The sequence below is a fragment of the Scleropages formosus genome, chromosome 8, assembly GCF_900964775.1.
Source record: "Scleropages formosus chromosome 8, fSclFor1.1, whole genome shotgun sequence".
NCBI lineage: Eukaryota > Metazoa > Chordata > Actinopteri > Osteoglossiformes > Osteoglossidae > Scleropages > Scleropages formosus.
This window is the reverse complement of record NC_041813.1, coordinates 1,818,597-1,843,650: the sequence shown is the minus strand read 5'-3', so window position 1 is coordinate 1,843,650 and position 25,054 is coordinate 1,818,597. Positions and strand designations below refer to the sequence as shown.

General features: G+C 48.2%; 3 protein-coding genes across 5 annotated transcripts; 2 read left to right on the top strand and 1 right to left on the bottom strand.

Annotated features, from left to right (window-relative positions):
* Nucleotides 1–96: 96 nt before the first annotated feature.
* Nucleotides 97–6,961, top strand: ttl (tubulin tyrosine ligase). 2 transcript variants are annotated; one of them, XM_018738012.2, is made up of 8 exons: nucleotides 98–216; nucleotides 336–897; nucleotides 1,575–1,653; nucleotides 2,354–2,586; nucleotides 2,777–2,912; nucleotides 3,216–3,485; nucleotides 5,003–5,146; nucleotides 5,291–6,961. In XM_018738012.2, exons 2-8 carry the CDS (start codon nucleotides 573–575, stop codon nucleotides 5,448–5,450), a joined length of 1,347 nt encoding a protein of 448 aa, XP_018593528.2. In that variant the 5' UTR covers nucleotides 98–216; nucleotides 336–572; the 3' UTR covers nucleotides 5,451–6,961. The 2 variants fall into 2 exon arrangements, with proteins under 2 accessions (XP_018593529.2, XP_018593528.2); XM_018738013.2 differs by having other exon boundaries at nucleotides 97–897; nucleotides 3,261–3,485.
* Nucleotides 6,962–8,636: 1,675 nt separating this feature from the next.
* polr1b (RNA polymerase I subunit B) lies at nucleotides 8,637–18,046 on the top strand. Its single transcript, XM_018738151.2, has 15 exons — nucleotides 8,637–8,843; nucleotides 9,304–9,471; nucleotides 9,564–9,710; nucleotides 9,929–10,061; nucleotides 10,242–10,378; nucleotides 10,686–10,909; nucleotides 11,221–11,392; nucleotides 11,517–11,688; nucleotides 12,157–12,438; nucleotides 13,255–13,388; nucleotides 13,530–13,700; nucleotides 14,837–14,993; nucleotides 15,467–15,663; nucleotides 15,990–16,240; nucleotides 16,377–18,046. Exons 1-15 carry the CDS (start codon nucleotides 8,667–8,669, stop codon nucleotides 17,257–17,259), a joined length of 3,405 nt encoding a protein of 1,134 aa, XP_018593667.2. The 5' UTR covers nucleotides 8,637–8,666; the 3' UTR covers nucleotides 17,260–18,046.
* Nucleotides 18,047–18,955: 909 nt separating this feature from the next.
* Nucleotides 18,956–20,865, bottom strand: nanp (N-acetylneuraminic acid phosphatase). Of its 2 annotated transcripts, XM_018738150.1 has the most exons (3): nucleotides 20,735–20,865; nucleotides 19,771–19,893; nucleotides 18,956–19,644 (listed from the first exon to the last, which is right to left on the bottom strand). In XM_018738150.1, exons 1-3 carry the CDS (start codon nucleotides 20,822–20,824, stop codon nucleotides 19,222–19,224), a joined length of 636 nt encoding a protein of 211 aa, XP_018593666.1. In that variant the 5' UTR covers nucleotides 20,825–20,865; the 3' UTR covers nucleotides 18,956–19,221. The 2 variants fall into 2 exon arrangements, with proteins under 2 accessions (XP_018593666.1, XP_018593665.1); XM_018738149.1 differs by having other exon boundaries at nucleotides 18,956–19,893.
* Nucleotides 20,866–25,054: the final 4,189 nt, after the last annotated feature.

The following is a 25,054-nucleotide window of genomic DNA, read 5'->3' as shown; positions in this document are numbered from 1 at the left end:
AACAAAGTAAATTATTATATACAGTTTTAATGCCATAAACGGTAGAATTTGGGCCGCAAGAGAATGAATGAAACGAACGACCCAGGATTCCACGCGGCGCCGGGTTTCCGCGAGGCGGACCCACGTGAACGCGGGGGCTGTCAGCTGTCGCGAGCTGGACTGGAATAAAAGAAAAAGAGGGCTGAGCGCGAGCCTCGACCCGTTCGATACTGCGCGGTTCGTCAGCCTACATACACTCCTGCTTCTATGAAACTCGTTAGTTGGGTTTTAAATCCTTTTCTTCGTCTCAGAAAGTTACAGCTGTTTTTGTTTTTGTTTTTGTTTGTCTAACACAGGCGCTTTCGCGATGACTTTACAAAAGAGCTGTCCTAAAAAGACAGAAGCCTGAGGGATCTGAAGAGAAGAGAAGGCACACCCAACGCCGGGGTCGCGCTTGGCGAGTATCTTCCTCTCCTGGGAGGCCACTGACTGAGTGAAAAACAAAAGTAATGCCGCTGGGAAACGAGGGGGTTGTTTAGTCGAGCTGCGTAGCGGGCTGAGTGTCTGTGGTTCCCTGCGAATGTACGCGCTGGATGTACGTATGTGGCCGTGAGCGAGCGATACCCGCGGCGCCGCTGTGCGGTGGTGCCACTGCTGCACTGGTGGCGGTGGCGGTGGCCCAGCCGTGCCTCGAGCCCTGCGCGCGCAGCACCGTAGGCGTAGCCGTCGCTCCCGCGCCTGCCGCGATGAGCGGGTCGCCCGCGTACACGTTCGTGTCCAGGGACGACAACAGCAGCGTGTACGCCGAGGTGTCCCGGATCCTGGTGTCGACGGGCCGCTGGAGGAGGCTCAAGAGGGACAACCCGCGCTTCAACCTCATGCTGGGGGAGCGGAACCGGCTGCCCTTCGGGAGACTCGGTAAAAGAGCCGCGATCACACTGGATTAAACTCCTTCGCCTCCCGCTGCTGTATTATTATTATTATTATTATTATTATTATTATTATTATTATTACTATTACTGAGTTGGCACGACAAGCCTTGCATAACTAATTGGGACGATCTAGCGAGTTCAGTCACTCATTTAGTAACTCTTCGTACAACGGGATTGATATTCTTACTGATTGGTGAGGTGCTAGAGCAGATTTTTATGACTGGATAGCGATAGAAGATTTTTCAAAAACCTTTTTTTCTTTGCAACATTTCTATGAACCAAAGGTTGTAATTTGACATGATCACTGGGGTTGTCGGGAAAAACATCCCTTTACCAAGGTCATAATGTTGTTTCACATTTTTACCAAATGTTGGGAAGGGGGAGGCAACAGGAGGAGGCAGATTAAGAGGCGATTCCATGTAAACACAAAAAGAGCACGACGGATTCATACTTGAGACACATTCGAGACAAAACTTCCACTAGTCTAGATCCCCTCGTGCTCTATTATAACAGGGGGACGGTTGCTGATTCGAATCCCGCCGCCGCCGAAGTGGTGAAGAGCATTGGTATCGATATCGCGTAACTCCACTTTCATGTGTTGCATTGAGGCCAGATATTTTAATCCAATTTTTACCCTGAAAACATCACTGTCATCCTGTACAGGACATGAACCAGGACTGATGCAGCTGGTGAATTACTACAGAGGTGCAGACAAGCTGTGCCGCAAAGCATCTTTAGTTAAGTATGTTTTCAACACAGATTTTTCTTTTTTGTTAGAAACTTAGAAAGGACATACTTTTATAATTAACCAGTGATAATTCCTTCTGCATTTTTCACGCCATACCCTGATGCAGTTTGCAGTGCTGAAGACCTGCTGTCATGATGAAGAGGGATGGGCTCCTTGAGTCATGTGGAAAATGCATTTTTATGCAGCTGCAGTTTTAAAGCTGCAACAAACTTGCTTATTCTGTAGACCTGAGCAGAGTTATTTTCTGGGTGGATATTATTCTGATTTTCATACTTAGCCTGAAGTTCATGACATTTTAATATGTCCTTCATCATCCCTTTAGAAAAAATTTTGGTCAGAATACATTCACTTTTTGTTTGACCTTTATGCAGTCAGATATGAAGTTGGCAAATCCCCTGACCACTCAGAACAGAATATGTCATACAAATTGACGTTTACCATATTTTCTGTGAAGATAACTTGGTTTTTACTGTAATGGATAGGCAGTGAATTCCATGACTTAATTCAAGCTCTGCTCTTGAATTTTGTATGAAGTAGTCGTTGATATTGTTCCTGTCTCTACAAAGTCCTTCTCTAAATTGCACGGTTTCCTTAGGGATTGTTCACTTTTCATACAGGGTGCTTTCATTCCAGGTTGTTGTTCTTATGTGTTCTCAAAGTCTGAAGGTGTTTCTCTTCTTTGAACCTTGTGCAGGTTAATCAAGACCAGCCCAGAGCTGTCCGATTCCTGCAACTGGTTCCCTGAGTCTTACATCATTTATCCCACTAACCTCAATACCCCTGTGGCCCCAGCCAAAAATGGAATCAGTCACTTGAAAAGCAACCCCAAAACAGATGAGCGGGAGGTCTTCCTGGCTTCTTATAACACGAAAAAGGAGAACGGCGATGGTACGGTGTGGATCGCTAAGTCCTCAGCTGGCGCTAAAGGTGAGAACTGCTACAGAAACTGTAGCCATGTCCTGTTGCTGACATTGTCATTTGGTGAGCAACACTTCTTGGTATATAGTAGAGTAACTTCTCACTGTAAAATTATGTTTGTTTCATATGTTTTTAACACATCTGGACTTTTTTTTTTTTTTTTTTTTTTAACAACACAATTGACACCGTATTGTTCCAGGTGCTGGGATTTTAATATCTTCTGATGCGAATCAGTTGTTGGAGTTCATAGACAATCAGGGCCAGGTCCATGTAATTCAGAAGTACCTGGAGAAACCCTTGTTGTTGGAACCCAGTCACCGAAAATTTGATATCAGGTATGCGAAATACTGGAACACTTGGAACACTGTTGGGCTGCTGTGACCATTTCAAAACCTTTAGTTAACTGTGGTAGTAGTGGCAATGATAAACCGTTAACATCTGAATTGGTATCTCATGTCTCAACCTTTGCATATTTGGTTTCTCATCACATATTTAAAAAAAAAAAAAAAAAAAAAAATGTCTGTTCATGGAAACTGCCAAACACTCTCAGGCTTTGGTGTGATGATACTGTGGCTATGGTGAGCACCTGAATGAGTTATTCCGTATTCCTTCTTGATTATGTGTTTCACTATTTGTAGGAGCTGGGTGCTGGTTGACCACCAGTACAACATCTACCTTTACAGGGAGGGTGTACTTCGGACATCTTCAGAGCCTTACAACTGTTCCGACTTCCAGAACAAGACTAGTCACCTGACGAACCACTGTATCCAGAAGGAGCATTCCCAGAATTATGGCCGATACGAGGAGGGCAATGAAATGTTCTTTGATGAATTTCGCCAGTACCTGCTGAGCACACACAATGTTTCTTTGGAAACTGCCATTTTACCTCAGATCAAACACATCATAAGGTAATGTTTTTTTTCCCCCTGTTAAATGTATCGTTCATAATTGCCACCTGTATAAATATTCAGAACTAATAGAGGTTCTTGCATCCTGTGTATGCTGGGTTTTTCTGTACCAGCTGTTAATCAGAAAATATTCAGATAACACTGGTTAAATCATCAGGTTATAATTTATTGCTGTTCTTTTGTAAAAACACTTATCTGAAAAGTCTTCCTAATCACCCATATTACTGGTTTCTGTTCAAATTGCATGCGGTTCATGTAGTATTGCAATAACTAGAATTTATTCCATTTTAAATTTTTACTTGACATGGGTCATAGGATGTTGCAACAATGAGGAATGTTTTTGGTATAATTTGGTTTTAACTTCTGTAATCACTCACTTTCAATAACCACTTATGCTGACGCAGGCTCACAGGGATCTGGAGCCTCTGCCTGAGACATAGTGCACTAGGAAAGGCGTGACACAGCCTGCACAGGACGCAGGGTAGCCAAACACAATCATGCACACATTCACATGCTATGGGAAATTGTGTCGCTAATCTGCCTGAAAACAGAAGTAGATGCGATAGTGCTGTATTGAATGAAAATGTAATATCATAAAACCAAAGAGGACTCACTAAGGAGCTTTGGTGAGATCTGGGATTCCTATCTGAATTAAAAACCTTAATCATTCTAAACAATTTCAGGTTGATTTACGTGTGATTACTGTGATGCCATTCTAAAGAATTTCTCAAGAATTAAATTGATGTCATCCTGGGGGAAAATGTTTTTGGTCTATGTGGAAGAAAGTTAGATACTTCCTTCATCCTCTCCATTCAGTGACAGTAACTGCTTGTCCAATGCAGAATTGTAGTGGTCTGGAGCCTTTACTGTAAGTGTAGGGTCTAGATAAAGTACACCCTAAATGGGGTGGCACTCCAGTGCTGTGCAGTGCAGGTCTCATCTCTCATACAGAATAAAATAACTCTGTGTCTAAGGAAAACCTGAGCAACGGGTGGAAACTTTCACAAAATTGAAAACATGCAACAGAAAGAGCCTGATTTTAGCCGAGGAGTTATGAGGTACCATTGCCACCCACTATGCCACCATGCTAGAAGAAAACGAATGAATGAATTAGTGACTTCCCAACTTATAAACTTTCAAGTAACTTTTTTTAAACTAAAGAGTGCTAGCATACCCATTTGAATAGCACACCAAAGCCTCACCCACTGCACCAGCACATGGCGGTCACAAATAGTAAGTGGGGCATTGCAGTTCCCACCCAACACAGTGGATAAGCAAACGGCTGGTGAACATGCTGTAGATGATCCTACAGCTTCAACAGCTCAAAACCAGTGGATGCAGAAGTGCCTCCTCTGTCATTCTACATATAAAACCTCTGGCTCCTGGGTTTTGCAGAGTTATGTGTACTTCAATGTAAACATGCAACTTACAAATTTTTTTTTTTTTTTTTTTTTTTTTTTTCTCCCCCCCTCCTCCTCCCTCTCCTGATCTCTGACCACATGACTGTCATTCTACAGGTGCTGCCTAGCTTGCATAGAGCCAGCCATCAGCACAAAGCACCTGTCCTACCAGAGTTTCCAGCTCTTTGGTTTTGACTTCATGCTAGATGAAAGTATGAAGGTTTGGCTAATTGAAATTAATGGAGCTCCTGCCTGTGCCCAGTAAGTTATTTCTTCTCTTCATTAAATTAACCTCCACTTCACTGTGCTGGGGAGATTTAACTTTGACAGAACTGGTAAAAATCCGAGTAAAAATGTATTGTGAAATTCTGTAACAACTAAAATATTGTTTCATGGTTTTTCCAGAAAACTCTATCCAGAATTGTGTCAGGGTATTGTGGACGTGGCCATTTCCAGCGTGTTCACCTTGAGCAACGGTGAATCCTCTGCTTCCTCTTCCTCATCTTTGTGTTCATCACCAAAGCTCAAGCCACCCTGTAATTATGGCCCTTTCATCAAACTTTAGGCATGAAAAAGATGCCTTTTGTTTACAGCTGGTGCACCTGATTCCTGATTTCCCACTTGCTTCCTGTCCCCTTATGACTTTATGGACCCTTCCGTGGAGAGCAGGGTCAATAGCGTACTCTGGTGTAGCAGTGCAGAACTGATCTCCCAGTATTACTTTGTTTTATGTTCAACACTCCTTTACAGTTTTCTTAAGGGGGGGGGGGGGGTGTTTAAAGGCACTGAAAATGTCATCTAATTGAGTAGTGAATGTGTTTTGGTTTAGTGTAGAATGATTTGGCACGAACTTTGACCATTTATCTTGAGTTTAAGACTTTTAATGAGATGGCATGCTGTCCTCTCATAGCTGTTTCCAAGAGCACCAAGTGGTGCTTTGAAGATGTAAGACATCAGTATTATCATTTAATAAATATAATTTTAGTGCCTTAGATGTTCTTGGCTCTTGCCATGAAGAAGAGCAACTGTCCAGCTTTTGCAGCTTTGTGTAATGTTGATGTGTGAGCTGTCAGGCCTGTCATTCTGATCTCTGCTGATATTTGGGGTTTTCTGTTTGCTCTGGAGGCATTTAAGAAATCCTTGTCGAAAAGATACTGTTGTACTTTCTTCCATGTCTGTCTGGATCATTTTGATTTGAATCTCAAGTACATGTTACAAATTATGGCTATGAGATCCATCACACTGCTTTTTGCTCTCTTATGACTGCACATATTACTTTTTCTATATTGTGCAAATTCTGATTTTTCTGAACAAAACCTATAAACAGTAGGATAGTGCATCCAAGTACTCTTTAATAACCTATGTCTGATGAGGGCAGGTTCAGGAAACAAAAGCAAAATTGAAAACAAGGGGTTTTACAGATCCAATTGATGCAGGCATATTTTTAGTGAAGGAATTGTCAAAATTTTGTCTTTGAAATCACTCAGTAAAAGGAAAGTATGACTGTAGAAGTTGGCGTGAGAAGGCAGAATGCGTTAAGGCACAGCAGGGAATCCTGTTCCAATTTAAGTAGCCATTGCTGGTATGTTTGTGAGGTCAAATAAGTGTTTCTACAGAGGCTGAGGATCTTTTAAAATAACTTGTTTGTATGTAGCTGTTACAAAATGGCCTTTCTGCAGTTTGAAAAAGTTGTTGCAGCAAGCTTTCAAATATTGTCATCTTACCACTTGACAAGAAGTGCATGTTGGTCGTAAAGCATTAAATATCATAGTTGCTGTATGTGCTATTCCTCAATGAATAGTGGCATCCGCTATTAAAATCAGACTCTCGCATTCTTGATTTAGGTATTTAACTTTCATCAAGAATCGTTGTTGTTGTTGTTGTTGTTGTTGAAAATAAAACGGTGTAGAAAGTATATTTCTGTCATTGTCTCCAGTATTCAGTTATCAAGTAGTTTACAAGACTACCATCAGATTAGTTGCTGCTCAGCTACAAATTTTACATTGGCCCAGCAGTAGTAATTCATTAATTTTTCAAATTTAAAGTGTAAATATTTATATTTAATAGCTTTTCTGAAGTTCTATTAAAAAAAAAAAAAAAAAAACTTAAAACTGCACTTCCCCCATGTTTTGCAAAATATATTGCTTTTTTCACATTTTCATTTCTCATAGTTTGTCAAGGGCTGATTTGAGAGTATTTACTCAGTTTTTATTCCCATTAGTAGCTGCAGTGTGGAAGGAATGTTTATTATGTATGAAGTAAAGGATCTCAAAGAGGTGATAAGTGTGCACTTAAGGACATTCAGTTGTAATCCTGTTTGACTTAAACCACACATCTTCATGAAGTGGGGTGGCATACTTGTCACTGTAATGATTGTACAAAAGCGAAGAAATCTCTTGTGTAAACTGTTTGACAAGTACGTAATGTGTGAGTGTGTTTGATCCGAATGTATACTGTAGAAAACATGTTAAGGCTGTTTATTTCACTATTACTATACAAGTTTAAACAATACAAAGCATACCCAGATCATCTTGAAAATATTAATCTTATCTACTGCTCAGTGTTTGTGTTTTCCCTCTTAGCGAAGGGATGCCTTAAGAATGTAATTTTTTTTAATTTAAAAAATCAATCAATGGCTTCTTGTGAAAGCAGCCTTTTGTCATCTTCATATTTATCTGTCATTCAAATGAATACTTATAAACAATTGATGGTGTTTTCAGAGCAGTTTCTTATGCGCTCATGTCCTGTGGTCCTTGTGTGATGGTGCTTCCCATCCTGCATCCATCAGCTGATGCCCCTACCTCACCATTCCTGTAAAGCTCTGAAAGCAATCCTTTTCCTGACCAAAGAAAATTCTGGTCTCTGTTTCAAATTATATAATTTATGGAACTGTGTGTAAGTCTGAGGTACTCTTTTAACTTTCAGGTAAAATAATCTGCTTAACAGGAATTCACTCCAGCGGAGCGCTCATCAAATACGTTTGTGTTTTTTTTTAAAAAAAAAAAAAAAGTGCATTTGATGATCGCAGTTGAAGTATTCAGTATTTAACCATCTAAGGGGCAGTGTTTTTATTTGATTTATTTTTACTACCTTTCCCCAGTTGAGGATAAACGGCTCTTTGGATTCCTACTATCATGAACTGCTTACATTTTCCGTAGCTTCCCCTTAATTAAGAAATAACATGGGAAAACAGTATGTAAAATGAATGTTGTTACATTTATGGAAATTAGAAAAAGTTAATAAAAGTTAATGTGCAGCCCACCCCACTGAAATGCATTTCTGAAATGTAGTGTTTAACCAAAACTGTTGATTTAGTTTTTTTTTTTTTTTTTTTCTTGTCAGATTCTTGCATGGGAAAACGATTGTCTGTGTGTTGAGAAAAATATCTTAATAAAATATCGTACGCTTTTTTTTGTGTGTCTTCTGTGCTCTGTCCCTAAACATCTGAGCTTGAGCTTCATCTCAGACTTTGACAGCAATCAACAGGACCGTAACTTCCTTATGATGTTCACAGAGTGTAAATTTGTCCATGCTCAGATTCCTGAAAAGCAGAGATGCTCGGTTTAAAACTAGTTTAAGTGTTAATTTTTCGATGCGCGCTCAATTTCGAGCTGCTGTCTCTGGAAAAAGTCCTCATTCACTTCTGCTGAGAGCTACGTGTTTACGCAGTTGCCGCGCAAATGTAGCCCTCCCCTCTGCGCCTCGAACGTTGTACTTCCGATGGGAGCGGGAACCACTTCCGGGGCGCTGCTGCTGCACACACGCGCTTTCTAGAGAAAGCATGGCTTCCACGGGCGGCTGGAGCGCTGCGCCGTCCGCGCCGAGTCTGAAGCATCTGACCCAGGCCGGCTTCGGCGTTCCGCCCCGGGAGCAGCACGCGGCTGTGCAGGAGCTCGTGAAAGCGCACGTGGAGTCCTTTAACCAGGCGGTCACTGACGGGCTGTGCCGTGCAGTTCAGGTGGGATGTGACGCCGTGGCGTGGCGTGGCGTGGGTTCGCTGCCCTGGCTGCCCTGGCTGGTGGAGTCAGTGACATGATGAACATGGCATGCTGGAGCCTCTTTTACTCTCAGTTGTGGAATTCGTAGTGCCGTGAAACGCGTTATATGTTGTGTCGTAAATTAATGCATGTTGTGTGTGTGCTTTTGCGGCGCGGTGGCGCAGCGGGTAGCGCTGGTGCCCGGAATCTCTTTTCCTCTCCGGGTCTCAGTCTTGTTCTTTTTACGGTATCATGATGTTCCCCTGAAACTGTACGATATCTCCTTAAGCATCGTTTTTGTGACACCCCCCCCCCCCCCCCCTCCGGGGCAGTGGGGCCTCCACACGTGGTGCTGCGCTGCCTGTCTTAGAAAAGAAATGGATGGAGAGAGAGAGAGAGAGAGAGAGAGAGCGCTGATTACTGCGTGTGTGTGTCACCCAGGCCATTCCTCCGTTCGAGTTCACGTTCAGGAATGACCGGATCACCCTGGCCTTCGTGGAAGCGGTCATTCACAAGCCGGTGGTCGCCAAGGGGACCGTGTGCCAGGACCCGAGGGTGTTCCCGGCCGAGTGCAGGGGCCGCCGCTGCACTTACAGGGGCAAGCTGGTGGTGAGCATCTCGCGAGCCCGACGAAGGCGCGTCCGATGGCGTCGGCTTCCCGACTCGCCGATTTAACCGTGCGCTGTGGCTCTATCGTCCAGGCGGACGTCAGCTGGTCCCTCAACGGCGTCCCCAAGGGCATCGTGAAGCACGCCCTGGGCCTCGTGCCCATCATGGTGAAGTCCAAGCTGTGCAACCTGCACGGACTTTCCCCCAAGGAGCTCATCGAGCACCACGAGGAGGCGGAGGTACTCTCTCTCTCTCTCTCTCTCTCTCTCTCTCTCTCTGTGTGTGTGGGGCTGTCCAGGGATGGACCGGTGTCCCGCGCACTGTTTCCCCAGCCTAATGGCCAGTGCATGTGGGATAGGCTCCGCACCACCGCGATCCCTTCTCGCATAAGAAAGCGAAGGATCTCTGCACTCCTGCGTCGGTCCTTCTTCTCAGTCCACCGCTGTTCTGTCTGCAGGAAATGGGAGGGTATTTCATAGTGAACGGCATCGAGAAGGTCCTGCGTCTGCTCATCATGCCCAGAAGGAATTACCCCATCGCCATGGTGCGGCCCAAGTGGAAGAGCAGAGGCCAGGGTTACACGCAGTATGGTAAATGACCACGGGACACATGTAAACAAGTGATCGCTCTGCTTTTCTGTACGCCGTGCGAACTGGTTACTATAGAAGTGTTTTGCTTTACTCCGCGTGTGTGTGAGAGAGAGAGAGTGATGGGGGAAATAGACGTGCTGCAGGAATCGATGAAGAATGAAAGTGCGCTCCTCTGTCCAGGTATTTCGATGTACTGCGTGAGGGACGAACACACGGCGATCAACATGAACCTGCACTACCTGGACAACGGGACGGTCATGGTCAACTTCATCTACCAGAAAGAGCTCTTCTTCATCCCCCTGGGCTTCGCACTCAAGGTGACGCGTCGGCCTGCGGGGCGAGCGAGCGGGCCTCAAGTTTTCGAGTAGTAACGCCGTTTTCCCCGTTTCCCAAAAGTCAAGCGTTAGGTTCGGGTTCGGGCAGCGAGTAGCGTGGAGGCGGAAGGTTGCCGGTTCGCGGCCCAGCGCGTAACCCGTGAGCGAGGAGCCCGCTTTGAATTGTTCCGCGAATAACCAGCTGCATAAATCGGTTAAAACCTGTAAACCGATGTGGATAAAGTTGCTTGCTAAGCATCGACGCTGTTGTTGTGTCATTGCGTGACGCGCGGCTGTTTCGCCGGGACAGGCCCTGGTCGACTTCACCGACTTCCGCATCTATAAGGAGCTGATAAAAGGGCGCGAGGAGAACTCCTTCTACAAGACCTGCGTGACGGAGATGCTGCGCCTCGTGATGGAGGCGGGCTGCACCACCCGAGACAAAGTCCTCAGCTACCTGGGCGGGCGCTTTCGGGTCAAGATGAACCTGCCGGAGTGGTACGGCGACGAGCGGTGCGGCCGCTTCCTGCTGGAGTAAGTGCTTGCGGGGACGACGTCTGCGAGATCTGCTTTGAGAGCCGATGCCCTTTTTACGTGTCGGGTAGCTGGTAGCGTGGTGGTTACGGCTGCTGCTTTTGGACCCCAAGGTCATAGGTTCGAATCCCACCTCCAGCGAGGTACTTACCCCGAATTGCTCCAGTAGAATTTCCGTTGTCGTTCCCTTTTCTAAGTGAGACCTTTGCGATGGAACACGATTGCACGCGTGAGGCCGGAGCGCCCAGCGCGGCGGCGTGTTGCTCGATGGCTCACGGCGGCTCCTCTCCTCTCCTCTCCTCTCCCTGCAGTCAGTGCCTCTGTATTCACTTGAAGTCGGACGCGGAGAAGTTCTACATGCTGTGTCTGATGACTCGCAAGCTGTTCGCCTTCGCCAAGCAGGAGTGCATGGAGGAGAATCCCGACAGCCTGATGTGCCAGGAGGTGCTCGCGCCGGGCCAGCTCTACCTGATGTTCCTCAAGGTCGGTCTGCGCGGGCTTTACCGCTCGTGCCTCGTCCGGCGCCCGGAAGGCGAGTCCGCCGTTCCCGGTCGGGCTCGTCGCCGTCGGACCGCGTGGCGAAGCAACGGCCGATTTCTCTCCGCAGGAGAAGATGGCGAACTGGATGCTGTCGGTAAAGCTCTCCATGGACAAGAGGGCCCATCGCTTTCCTGGTGGCGTGAACATGGACGCTCTTGTAAAGCTGTTCAACATGGGGACCGACTTGACCAAACCCTTCGAGTATCTCCTGGCCACCGGGAACCTCGTCTCCAAGACAGGTACGGGCTCCGGGTTCTTTCCGGATGAGTCCGGCGCCCATGTGACGCGCGACCGAAACTCTTCGTTTGTGCGTCTGCCGCTGTCGCTGACTCGAAGGAGAATTCCCGCAAAAGACCACGTTTTCTCCGCGTTCGTCCTTTGAGAGCTTCGCTCGTTTCCCCGTGAACCGCCCCCCCGTATTCTTCGGGCTCCGGGTTTGACGAACGAGTTCGCGAGGGACTCGAGACGAGAGCTGTAGAGCGCAATCCCGGGTGGATTCGAGGTGTGTTTCACGAATGAAAACCCTTCGCCGGGAGAGAACTCGGAGCGCTCGGGACCGGTTTTGATCGGGGTTCCTAGAGCAGGAAGTCGTCACGCGGGGGGGGGGGCTTCGCCGCCTGCCTGCCTTCTGTCCTTTCAGACCGCTCCGGCGTAGAGTTCGATCCCTCTGTGCTGGGACCCTCACCCCAACCGCTGTCGCCCCCTAGGTCTGGGCCTCTTGCAGGCCTCTGGCATGAGCCTGGTGGCCGATAAGCTCAACTTCATCCGCTACCTGTCCCACTTCCGCTGCGTGCACAGAGGTGCCGCCTTCACCCGGATGAGGACGACGTCGGTGCGTCGGCTGCTGCCCGAGTCCTGGGGCTTCCTGTGCCCCGTGCACACTCCGGACGGAGAGCCCTGCGGCCTCATGAACCACATGACGGCCCACTGCGAGGTGGTGACCCAGGCTCACCCCACGGTCACCCTGCCCGCCCTGCTCTGCTCCCTGGGTGAGTCCGAGCCTCCGCGAGGGGGTCACGTTTCTGACACGTAAATGGTAAAAGGGAATTTCATGCGGAAGCGTTGGATGCAGCGTAAGGGGGTAAATGCCGTCAAGTTGAAGCTGGTTCCGGTGACCGCTTGCATCCCAAGGGGTGTCTTCGGACTGTGGGAGGAAGCCGATCAGGGATCGAAGCCACATCTGAGCTCCGGGGCTGCAAGGCACCAGTGCTACCTGCTGTGCCACTGCGACCGTATAAGTGCCACACACATATATACGTACAGTATGTGTAAAATGTACATGGTGCTTCTAAATTTATGCACATAAATGTAGCCTTAAAAAGTAAATTCACTGCACGGAATGCAGGTCTCAAAACTTATATACATCTACTCTCGCTTTCAGAAGTTTGGCATCACCCAGAAATGTTCTTGCTTTTGGAAGAATGGACTCTTTTGTTTACATTAAAGTACCATTAAATTGGTTTAAAGGTGTAACTCGGCCACCATCGCTAATGTCGCAAATGGATATTACTGCTTAATGTGTCAGGCTGGCAGCTCGAGGGAAGAGGGCAAACTGGGTGTAACCAGGGTATAACCGGGGTAGAAAAGGAGGCCGAAGGGCCAGACACACAGCTGCACCCTCTTATTGCGCACGGATGCCTGCGAAGTGGCTGCGGAAACACGGGTCACGTTTGGGTTAGAAATGCAGTTAAGAATAAAGCGTAAAATGTTTATATTGTTGCAAATGCGTCACGCCGCCGTTGAGAACAGGAGAAGCCGCTCCAATTGCGTAAGTGGAGCGCAAACGTGCTGTGCTCCGCGTCCAGGCATGACACCGGTGGACGGCGTCCCAGGCCAGCCGTACTCCGACTGCTATCCGGTGCTGCTGGACGGGGCCGTGGCGGGCTGGGTGGAGAAGGATCTGGCGCCTTCCCTTGCCGACTCCCTTCGGGCCTTCAAGGTACCTGCTCGTGGACCTTAAGCCCGTCTGCACTGGCGTGGTGTGAGGTGTGGAGGTGGGGAGGTGTGCCGCTGTCCCGTTGCTGCTCTCCCTCGTATTCGTGCCGTCGAGGCCACGTCTGGGTTCTCGTAATCCCTGCAGGTGCTCAAGGAGAAGAAGATTCCGCCCTGGATGGAGATCGCGCTGGTGCCGAACACCGGCAAGGCCAGCGTTTACCCTGCCCTCCTGCTCTTCACCACACCCGGCCGCATGGTGCGACCCGTTCACAACGCGGCGCTGGGAAAGCGCGAGCTCATCGGCACCTTTGAGCAGGTAGGACGTCCGCAGGCGGGCTGTCGAGGAGCGACCGGCGCGGCACCGGGGACCGCTTCCGGCGCGCTTGCCGGAAGCCGCTCTCTCGGCTCACGGCCTCGTCCGGGCCGCGTGGCTTCGACTCTTCCGTTCGGTTCGGCCCGAGCGGTGCCGTAAGCGTCAACGAACTTGCCGCTTCGGCCACGTTTTTGGAACGTGTGCTTCGAAGCCCGAGAAATGAAACGGATCTTCCGGGTTACGGTGTTACGGAAATCCGGGAGAATCGGTCGCGCGATCGATCGTGTCGTGGTATATGAGCAACTGGACCCCGAACCCTGGACCCCGGATCAGAGCCTCCCGTTTGCTCATGTTTCCCAGCTCTGGTTTCCGCTGCTTATTTTCATTCTTTTACTTGTTTATTTTTTTCAGGAATAGATGTGTTTATAGTATTTTTTGTGTATCTATCTATTTATCTGTGTATAATATATATATTATATACACCCACACACATACATACAGGTGGTCCCCAATTTACGATGGTCCGACTTATGATTTTTTCGACTTTACCCCGGTGAGCTGGCGATAGACATTCAGTAGAAACCGTACTTTTTGAACTTTGATTTTTTTCTCCCGGGCAAACGGTATGCGGTGCGATGCTCTCTCGCGATGCTGGGCAGCGGCAGCGATCGGCATCTCCCGGTGTGTCACGCAGGCGTGCATATTAGGTGTGTTAAATGCATTTTGGACTGACGATATTTTCCACTCGCGTTTATTCACTTAGCAGACTCGCGATGGGTTTTGCGGAACGGAACCCCTTCGTAAGTCAGGGACCGCCTGTGTGTGTGTGTGTGTGTATGCTATACTGTGCGTATATATAATATGTATTTATAGTGTGTGAAATGTGGAGAAGAGTTTTGGAGCAACAGACACCCCCCATAGGCTGTTGTTCCAAGGAAGGGCTGTACTGTGGTTTCCTGCTTGTTATAATTCAGCGTTTCCATTGCAGTGTTTCTAAAAACTACACTGTCTCGTTGAAAACGCGCTCGTGTGTAGAGAGCAAACGCTGAAAGCCGAACCCGTTTCGGGGAAGCTCAGGTGCTCTGAAAGCAGGTCTAGGAGAAGTAGCGAAGTTTGCGCTTCCCTCCCTCTTGGTTCAGCTCTTCCTCAACGTGGGCGTCTGCGAGGGCGACGTCGACCCCGAGGTCACGACCCATCAGGAGCTCTTCCCCCACAGTATGCTGAGCGTGGTGGCGAACTTCATCCCCTTCTCAGACCACAACCAGAGCCCCAGGAACATGTACCAGTGTCAGATGGGTAAGTGGGGTAGCGCCCCGTGCGTCCGAGCGCCCTGCCGGAGACGTGTCGGCGCGGCCGAACGCGGCGACGTCGCTTATTTTATCCCCGCGAAACGACCGAAGTTAAAAGGCATGTAAGTGGCGGTAAAGTAATTTTCCTAGCAATTTATGTCAGACTAGATTCAAAAAAGTGCATTCACTTGATTTAAACAAACAGTTCGCAGCACAAAGGTAGGGGACAGCTGGTGGTGTAGTGCTTAGTAGTCTTTGGGCTCAAAGGTCGCAGGTTCGAATCCCACCTCCAGCTGCAGTACCCCTGAACAAGGTACTTACCCTAAATTGCTGCGGTAAAACGACCCAGCTGTAGAAGCGGGTAAATAACTAAGTATCCTAACGTCATAAGTGGCTTTGGAGAAAAGTAGCAGCTAAGTGAATAGACACGCCCGTGAGCTCACAGTCCTGTGTGTCGGATGCGCTTGCTCTGTCCTCCAGGGAAACAAACGATGGGTTTCCCTCTGCACTCGTACCGGGAGCGCACCGACAACAAGCTCTACCGCCTGCAGACGCCCCAAAGCCCCCTTGTCCGGCCCTACATGTACGACTATTACAACATGGACAACTATCCCGTCGGCACCAATGCCGTCGTGGCCGTGATCTCCTACACGGGATACGACATGGAGGATGCGATGGTGAGGAAACGGCCTCTCGTTCTGCCGTCTCGCTTTCTTTTCCGTCAGTTGGTTTCCCCAGCCTTTGTCTTTTTTTCTCCGGACCGGATACTTAACTGATGACGAACGAATGAACGGAAGTATAAAATGACAAAAAATTTGACCCATTTCTTTTTCGCTGAGAGAAATGGAGCGAAAGCCCCCTTGCTACGGTGTTTCACCTAACGGGGTAAATCTCATAGAACAAATTAATCCTGCTCTTTGACGCGAGTGTAAATATCTAGAATTACGCAAATTGAAAGACGTTCCTTCTCTGGTGCCGCAACGCCGTTTGGTTTGTCCCACAGATCATAAACAAGGCGTCCTGGGAAAGAGGTTTTGCCCACGGCTGCGTCTATAAGACGGAACTGCTGGACCTTCGCGAGAAGGTGAAGGACGAGGACGGTGTTGTGTTTGGCGTCAAGCCCGGCGACCCCAAGGCGCTGGACAAGCTGGATGCAGACGGGCTCCCGCCCGTGGGATCGGTGCTGCAGTACGGCGACCCGTTTTACAGCTACGTCAACCTCAACACCGGACAGAGTTCCGTCATCTTCTACAGGTGACTTGCGCTGGCGACGGAAAGACCCCCGGGTCTCTCCAGAACAGCGGCGTCTGGGACATTTTGGCCGGTCCGGGTCCGTGTTCTGCGAAGCGGCGCGTGCTTGTCTGAAGAGCCCTGTTCTCGTTTCTCGCAGGAGCAAGGAGAGCTGCGTGGTGGACAACATCAAGGTGTGCAGCAACGACAGCGGCACGGGGCGCTTCTCTCGCGTGTGCCTGACGATGCGCGTGCCCCGCAACCCCACCGTCGGCGACAAGTTCGCCAGCCGCCACGGCCAGAAGGGCATCCTGAGCCGGCTGTGGCCCGCCGAGGATATGCCCTTCGCGGAGAGCGGCATGATGCCCGACATCTTGTTCAACCCGCACGGCTTCCCCTCCCGCATGACCATCGGCATGCTCATCGAGAGCATGGCGGGCAAGTCGGGTGCTCTCCACGGCATGTGCCACGACGCGACGCCCTTCACCTTCTCCGAGGATCGCCCGGCCCTCGAGCACTTCGGCGAGCTGCTGCGGGCAGCCGGGTACAACTACTACGGCACGGAGCGCCTGTACAGCGGCCTGAGTGGCGTGGAGCTGGAGGCGGACATCTTCATCGGCGTGGTGTACTACCAGCGCCTGCGCCACATGGTCTCCGACAAGTTCCAGGTGAGGACGACGGGCGCGAGGGACAAGGTGACCAACCAGCCGCTGGGTGGCAGGAACGTCCAGGGGGGCATCCGTTTCGGCGAGATGGAGAGAGACGCGCTGCTGGCGCACGGGTCCTCCTTCCTGCTCCACGACCGTCTTTTCAACTGCTCCGATCGCTCCGTGGCTCAGGTGTGTCTGGACTGCGGCAGCCTGCTCTCTCCCCTGCTGGAGAAGCCGCCTCCGGCCTGGTCGGCCACGCGCCACAGGAAGACCGCGTGCACCCTGTGCGGGAAGAGCGACTCCATCGACGCGGTGTCCGTGCCCTACGTCTTCCGCTACTTTGTCGCCGAGCTCGCCGCTATGAACATCAAGGTCAAACTCGACGTCAAGTGAAGACTCCATCGGCGCGGTTTCCTGCGCTCCCCCTCTCAATGTGAGCTGGAGGGCGTGTCGACAAAGGGGCTCTGCTTTTGTTAAGCTCTTTTTCGGAGGACTTGGTTTCCATGCGGTGGAACTTTAAACAATGTTTATACAGTTGTGTCCAATGGCACAATAATGGTGCCGCTGTTGCCTAAAGTCTAATGTATGAATATGCGAAGATAACTTTTTGTTTTTAATATATTCGTCCCGATACAGCTCTTTTTGCTGACTGTACAGTGTGTTGTGCTTTAACTTGAGGACAGCATGATAGCATCCAAGGACACAATGCTGGCAGAGCCACATCATTTCATAGCAGGACAGCTGCTAAAAAGAAAAAGTTTAATTTTTAAAAAAATAAAAGTAATACCCATGGGATGTACTTTTATTGTCAGTGTCTGATTAATGTGCACTTTAGAGAACTAAATGTTACTATATGACATTTTTGTGTAAAATGTCTCGTAACAACAACTTAAACATGAGAGTTTGACAGCCTCAAGATTTCAACCAGCATCTACAACCACTTGTCCTGAGCGGTGTCACAAGGAGCCAGAACCAACACTGGAAACACGCTGGGCGAGGCACCGGTCTGTCATAAGGCAACCCAAGCAGGACTTGAACCGCTGACCCAGCGCACAGGAGGCATTAGCCAAACCTACTGCACCACCACAGCCTCCTTGCTATCACCTCCAAGAACAGAAAAAGTCTTTGTAGTCCAGTCATTAATGCACTTTAGCCCACTAAATGTTATTACTTTTTTTTTTAAGCTGTCTAATGGGGAGACCCAATAGTGTAGTGGTTAGAGCCACTCAACCTTGGTGCCAAAGGTTGCAGGTTTGAGTCCCACCCCAGGCTCTAGTGCTTGTGAGCATAGTATGCCCTGAAACTGACCCAACTCTATAAAGGGGTGGGTAGATAGACTAGCATTATAACTCTGCTAAATGAATAAAACACAATTGATTATTCACTTAGTTGACACTTTTCTCTGAAGTATCTTTACTTACACTTATTCATTTAGACAGTTGGGTAGGTTACTGGGGCAGCTTCGGGGGGGGGGGGAGGAGGAGAGAGAGACCTTGCTCAGGATTACCACCACCAGAGGTTAGGCTTGAACCCATAGCCCCTGGATCCAAGGGCAACAGTTCTAGCCACTACACTACTGGGTCCCCCCATGGAGTGGCTTTAAAAAAAAAAGTAATAACATTTAGTTCTCTAAAGTGCATTAATGTGTAGGGCACTCTGGGTGCCCTACATGAACTTAGGGAGACTCTTCATGTTCCTTTACAAGCCCAGTAGTGTAGTAGTTAGTACTACTGCCTTTAGACCCAAAGGTTGTAGGTTCAAACCCCCCCCCTTCAGCTACAATGCCCTTTGGGCAAAGTACTTAACACTCCATTGCTCCTGTAAAAGTACCCAGCTCTATAAATGGATAAATAACTGTAGACAGATTAACACTGTGGGTTGCTTTGGAGGAAAGTGTCAGCTGAAAGAATAAATATGATGATGTACAAGAACACAGATAATCATGAGAGACAAGAAGAGAGTGGCTGGTGGAGGAGGTACAGGAAATGTGGTGTGGAGGGATCAGCCTTGAATGGGATCCTAGCAGCAAAGAAACAGATGTGGGCTGTGTGAGCAATGAGCCTGCAACCTTCTGTACTGTTGCAGTAAAATACCCCTCTGAGGAAAAATCGTAAATCACTTCAATCAAAGCCAGCAGTTGTATAATGGAATAGCCCACAAAGAGGGCACTTTACACCAAAGTAGAGTTTTTGAGAAAAGCAACTGAAGGTGATCTTGTTGGTGGACAGATGCCCTATATCACGACCACGGAATGTTGAAACTCCAACTGGTTACGGTCCTTCAAAGCCAGCCCACCATCCCTCTTCTGGGTTCCGATGAATCTTGACAGTCGCGTCATTCGGATAGCGATCCCCTTTAGATTGACCTCATGGCGGAACGGTCAACGGAATGATTCAAACAGGCTAAAACCGAGGGCAGGTCCAGCACGGAGGGTACCGTGTAGTCCGGTTTAATGGACACGTCGGGGGACGCGGTCCCGGTGCCATTCACCCACACGGTGGCGCGGACGCCGGCGTTGATGCCGCCGAGGATGTCTGTGCCGAGAGAGTCTCCCACCATCACGCAATCCTTAGGCCCAACCCCCAGCACCTGGAAGCAATGGTGAAAAATGGAGAGGGCCGGCTTCTCCTCGGCATGGTCCCCACCCACCACAATGGCGTCGAAGAGGCCTTCGCAACCCACGGCTTGGATCTTCTCCCTCTGCGTCTGCACCTCCCCGTTGGTCAGCAGCAAGAGCTTGAGAGTCCCCCTCAGGTCCAGCAGCAGGTTCCGGAAAGGCTCGGGAATGGACAAGAGCGTTAACCGGGTATTTTTCCATGTCCAATAGCACCGAGCGGCCACGGCGGAGTCCGGACCTTTGCCGCCAGCCTCCCGAATGGCCTGGTCCCAGTGACCGATGCGTACCTGGTCGATCGTCAAGTCTCTCGAAGGCTGGAAGGATTCCTGGAGCAGCTTCATGTTGAAACGTTCACAAATATCTCCGACGACATGCTCGTCATCGAATCTGGTCTTCAGTAACTCTGTGACCTATAAAAGCAGCCAAAGTTAACTTGGCAGGAAACACGGTATTTGCTCCTGTTAAAGCGCACTGCAGCAGTTGACGTAGTTTCGTAGTTTCATTGTTTTACTCGGCTTTACCTTCCGTTTCTGTGTGACGTTTTACCGATATTTTTGCATTGCTCAACAAAACAATTGCGATGCAACTGCAACTACAACAGCTGCCGTGTGCCGGGGGTCGGGGGACTCCGCAAGCTTGAAAAGAAAGCAGCAGGTTGCGCTGTGGGCCTCGGGCGGGAGGATGCGGAGGAGCGCCGTGTCTCTTACGGACAGCGGATCGCATCCCCTCCACGAAATGATCATCACGAGCCCTTGGATGGAGCCACTGGATTATCCACGATCCAGGACGGTCTAGGTGCGCCAAGGCTTGGCAAGCGGCTCCTTGGAGAACCTCCGCTGTCAGTCCAGGACCCGGAGGTCCACTGAGCACCTGGAGTCATGGCACTGACTGCTTGAACCTCTTTTACTTGTCTTCTAGTAACAGTAGTAACTTTGTAAGCGGTGCCTTGGCCATTGATTGTTACTCATTTCATCATCATCATGTGTCTTTTTGTCACATAACTTAGTGCACTTTGTTGTCGCGCTTCCCTCTCTCTTCGCGGCAAAACAACGATCCTGTCCCACTACTACTATAATATCATGATCCGATCGGTGCAACGTCGCAAACAACCAAAAATGAGACGCAGTGCGGACAGCCACACTGGACAAACCTCACTCACACCTGGACTCCACAGACCACACAGTGACTCGCAGTCAGCGCAGTCCGCAAACAGCCCTGCGTTACAACAGCACAATTCCCTTAAGCTCTTACTTCGAGGATGGCCGCTCGGCTCGCCCCAGCCGTGTCTATGAGAGTGTTGTCCAAATCGAAGAGTATCGCCTTCACACCGCCGTCCCCCATCGTTCCTGCGCTCCGGCTGAGTCACGCGGCGCAAGCAAAGCGCGACCTCGCGGAAGCCCCGAACGCGGAAGCAAAACGGAAGTGACTATTTCCTGTGAGCACTGACGCATTATGGGAAATGGAGTTCTAACGAGAGGCTGAAACGCTTCACTGCGGAGGAAATGAACATGTAACAGTGGCAAGGAACCTACCCCAAACTGAGCCGTCCAGTGAATAAATTTGAGACGCTTAATCTCCAGTTTTGCACCTTTTTCTAGTGTAAGACTCTTGAAAAGACGTGGTTGCTCCAGCACCTGTATATTATTAAGTGTGTGTTTACATCAAATTTACACTACTGTACATTTATTCATTTAGCAGATGCTTTACTCCAAAGAACAATGCGCGCGCACACGCACACACGCACGCACACTGACTGACTGAAACCACTCGTCCCAAGCAGGGTCGCGACGAACCGGAGCCTAACCCGGCAACACAGGGCGTAAGGGGACACACCCAGGACAGGACGCCAGTCCATTGCAAGGTACCCCAAGCAGGATCCGAACCCCAGACATACCAGAGAGGAGGACCCAGCCAAACCCGCTGCGCCACCATGCCCCCGCATCCCCCAGAAGAACAATAGAAAAAATGCATTGCATCAACAGAAGGAAAGCTCTGGATGCAGACACATGATTCGTTAGTACAGTCAATTTGTCACATACCACCATATGAACTAGTAGCTGCATATAGTCTTTTTCAATGGAATTGAAAGCTGCATAAGTTAAGCATTTACAAAGTAGCCGGTAGAAACGATTTTGCCCTTTGTCACTAGAAGAATACTTGTGAAACCAGCGACTTGAGTCAGTCTAATCTTGTCAATGGATCGGTTAAACTGGTCAAACAACTTCTGTCAATTTTGTTTGTAAACCTAAAAAAGCTACTGAGATTCAAATGGCTGTGTTCAGTCACTAGAGCTCATCATAAATAACTTCCAAATACTGTATGTGTGTCAGGAATGATGCCACAGTACAGCCAAAAATGATTTTCATTACAATGCCACTGTGTCAAGACTCAAAGCTGTGTCAAAAACTTTGTTTAATTTGTAGTTTCTCATCACAGCAATTGTTTTATTTTACAGTAAACTGTTGATTTATGACAGAAAAACCCTTTTTCACTAGTTAAATTTTAGCACCTACAACTATTGGAGCCCAGTAGCAGTTGCAGAGACGCGGTGTGGTTCCAGTTTCGCTTGGAGTCAACTGAAAAGTGTGTGTCTCCTCGTGGGGGGTGCTGCGGAGCCTGTGCACAACTAGAAGGTTTGTGTGAGTTTATATATTGTATTTTTGAGCAACCATTCGTAGGAGAGCTGCTGCCTTTTGACCCAATGGCTGCAGGTTTGAATCCCACTTCAGGCTGTAGTACCCTCGAGCAAGATACTTACCCTAAATTGCCCCAGTAAAAAATGACCCAGCTGTGTGAACGAGTGAATAATTGTAAGCAGCTTAACATTCCAAATTGCTTTGGAAAAACGCGTCAGCTGAATGAATAAATGGTGCTGACAGGAGGTGTTTTAGTCTCGAGCTTCCTGTTGAAAACCCCATTTATATTCTTCGCCATAATGCACAAACTCAGAATTTATGACTCAAAGGAAATACTTATGTGTCATCTGATGTTTTTCCAGGTGTGGTTTAGCATTTTTTCCCTTAATGAAACCACTCTTGTACTTATACCTGCTAACGATTAAGTTATTCCCGACTGTCGACTTGCTGCGCAGAGACAGTAATACCATTATGTGGCGAACAAAGCCTTGTTTATGTTGCTGAGAACACAGAGCTAATTGTGATGCCATGAAGATGCAGTCACTATTACAGCCCTCCGGTCAGAGAGCTCATTTCCGGAAGCCGTTGCCTTCTCACGCATCCCGATCCACTGATCTCAGAGACACTAGATGGCCCTGCTGTTCCAAGACTCGCTCTCACCTTCACCGCTATCTGTAGGAAGGTTCTCTCCTCTTCCGTCTGCTGCTATTCTGGATGGATAATAGATGTGACAAAATCCAAAGTGGGAAATGAAAAGTCAAGAGAAGCACATAATTCTGCGATTTACTTTGTACATTTTCACTTGCTGGGAAACCCCTCTTTTCTTTAGCGTGAGGGTCTTCGATAACTGGTCCCGTTCCCAGTGCTTGCTGGTTTTGTTGCAGCCATAATATTAATTTATTCATTATTAATTACTGAGACAGTTTGACTGAATGAGCTACACCATTCAAACCTTGCCGAGCAAAATGACAGGCTGAGTATGTTTAGTCATTCTTTCATTTAGCTGATGCTTTTCTCACCAAAGCAATTTACAACAATTCCGTCATTAATAGTGCTGGGTAATTTTTACCCTATCAGTTCAGGGTAAGTGCTTTGCTCAAGGGTGCAACAACAGGAGGGGGGACTTGAACCTGAGTCCCTTGAAAGGTAGCGGCTTTTACAGCTGCGATGCTTCCACATGCTTTTCAGCGTGAAAGAAAATTGTTATAGGGTTACCAATTATTTCATTCATTTTGATCAGTTCTAAATGAAAGCAAAATAAAAAGAAAAAAAGTGCTGAATCTCTCTTAACTGATCACTTAGTTACTAAAAATATAAGACCACATCTGTCTTTAATAGCCAAACCACCCTTAATGAGGAAAACTTTTTCTGATCCTTTCATTATTACAGATATTATTTGCCTAACATTAATCTGGATTGATACCCTCTGAAATGATATAAAAAGTAAATGAATTCAGATTAAAACGTTTTGAAACTTGGAGTGCATTCCATCAACAGATGAATCGAGCGTAATTTAGAGTCTCAGCTAGAAAAAAAAGAAAAGTGACACTGTGGGTCTAACAGAACCATGGCTGAAAACCCCTCGGTAATGGGAGTGAGATATGTCAGAATGTCCTGGACACCTCAGAGTGGGTTGCCCTGGAGTTCTACATAGTCATCACATTGTCATATTGCAATCAGCACAAGTGTTTACATTCTAAATAGAAAACGGTGTCACGAAGAAGGACTTTAAAACGGCACCATGTTTTAAAATGAAATTTTTGTGGTGCATAAGATATTTATCAACTGCAACACATCTCAATACATCTTACATTTTAAAAGCGGGTGGCACAGCGAGTAGTGCTGCTGTATCACGGCACCTGGGTGGAGGTCTGTGTGGAGTTCGCATGTTGTCCCCGTGTCTGCGTGGGTTTCCTCCGGGTGCTCTGGTTTCCTCCCACACTCCAAAGACATGCTGTTCGCGTTCCCCCATAGTGTGTGAGTGACAGAGAGGGTGTGTGTTCCACTGATGTATGGATGAGTGACCCAGTGTAAGTAGTGTATCTAGCAGTGTAAGTCACCACGGTGAATAAGGTGTGTGGGCTCATAACATTGCATAGAGTTCACTGGAAGTCGCTTTGGAGAAAAGCATCTGCTAAATAAATAAATGAAAAATACACATTAATAACTCAAGGAGACTTGCAGTGTTCTTAATAACCCTTATCCAGCCTGGCTACCTGTCCAGTACATAGCACCGACAAGACAAATGTTTAACTTTTAAAGCTTTGACTGGAGCAAAAAGGGGCATCAGCCTACCCAAGGGGCATCATGGGGTAGATACTGTAGTCAGCACTGAAATGTGTTGAGCTCCAGTTCAGTCAAGAGGCAGTTCAGCACCCAGGACAGCCGCTTGCTTCACATCTGGGGTAGGGTGTCCCACCTTTCAGCCTGCCGTCACCACCTTGTCAAGCCGAGGTGCGAAAGAAGAAATAGGGAAAGTTGAACGGAAGAGTTTTCTAATGCGTAAGAATGCTTCCAACTAACACACACGTGTTGTGCCACAGCAGAAAGCAGCCATGGCAACAAGACGCGGTGGTCATCAAGACTCGGGCTTAGTGGAGAGAACAAGTCACCCAGCTGGTTATGAGATCAACCTGCCCATTTCTTTTGTGTCTCCAGGGATCTGCCCACTTGGACCTGCTTCCTCTCACCTGCTTTGCAGGGCCATTATGTAACCAGATCCCCAGTTGCGTGCTCTGGCAGCTGGACGGGCGCCAATGGTTGACACGCAAAAATGCAGATGCAAGTTGTACACATACCAAACCTGATCAGAGAATCGCAGCACACCTTCTTCATATGTAAATTCTACCCATAACTCAAATACTTGTCTATATGTGACAGATCTGGCTAATGTAGGTTACCTCTGAGTGAATGTTTCTGCATTACTGTAAGTTAA

Coding starts and splice junctions, on each gene's coding strand:
- ttl (XM_018738012.2), top strand. CDS start 573: ATGTACGTATGTGGCCGTGAGCGAGCGATACCCGCGGCGCCGCTGTGC. Junction 1,654..2,353: donor CGCAAAGCATCTTTAGTTAA/GTATGTTTTCAA, acceptor AACCTTGTGCAG/GTTAATCAAGACCAGCCCAG. Junction 3,486..5,002: donor CAGATCAAACACATCATAAG/GTAATGTTTTTT, acceptor GTCATTCTACAG/GTGCTGCCTAGCTTGCATAG.
- polr1b (XM_018738151.2), top strand. CDS start 8,667: ATGGCTTCCACGGGCGGCTGGAGCGCTGCGCCGTCCGCGCCGAGTCTG. Junction 13,389..13,529: donor ACTCCCTTCGGGCCTTCAAG/GTACCTGCTCGT, acceptor TAATCCCTGCAG/GTGCTCAAGGAGAAGAAGAT. Junction 13,701..14,836: donor TCATCGGCACCTTTGAGCAG/GTAGGACGTCCG, acceptor CTCTTGGTTCAG/CTCTTCCTCAACGTGGGCGT.
- nanp (XM_018738149.1), bottom strand. CDS start 20,824: ATGGGGGACGGCGGTGTGAAGGCGATACTCTTCGATTTGGACAACACT. Junction 19,894..20,734: donor GCCGAGCGGCCATCCTCGAA/GTAAGAGCTTAA, acceptor CTGCTTTTATAG/GTCACAGAGTTACTGAAGAC.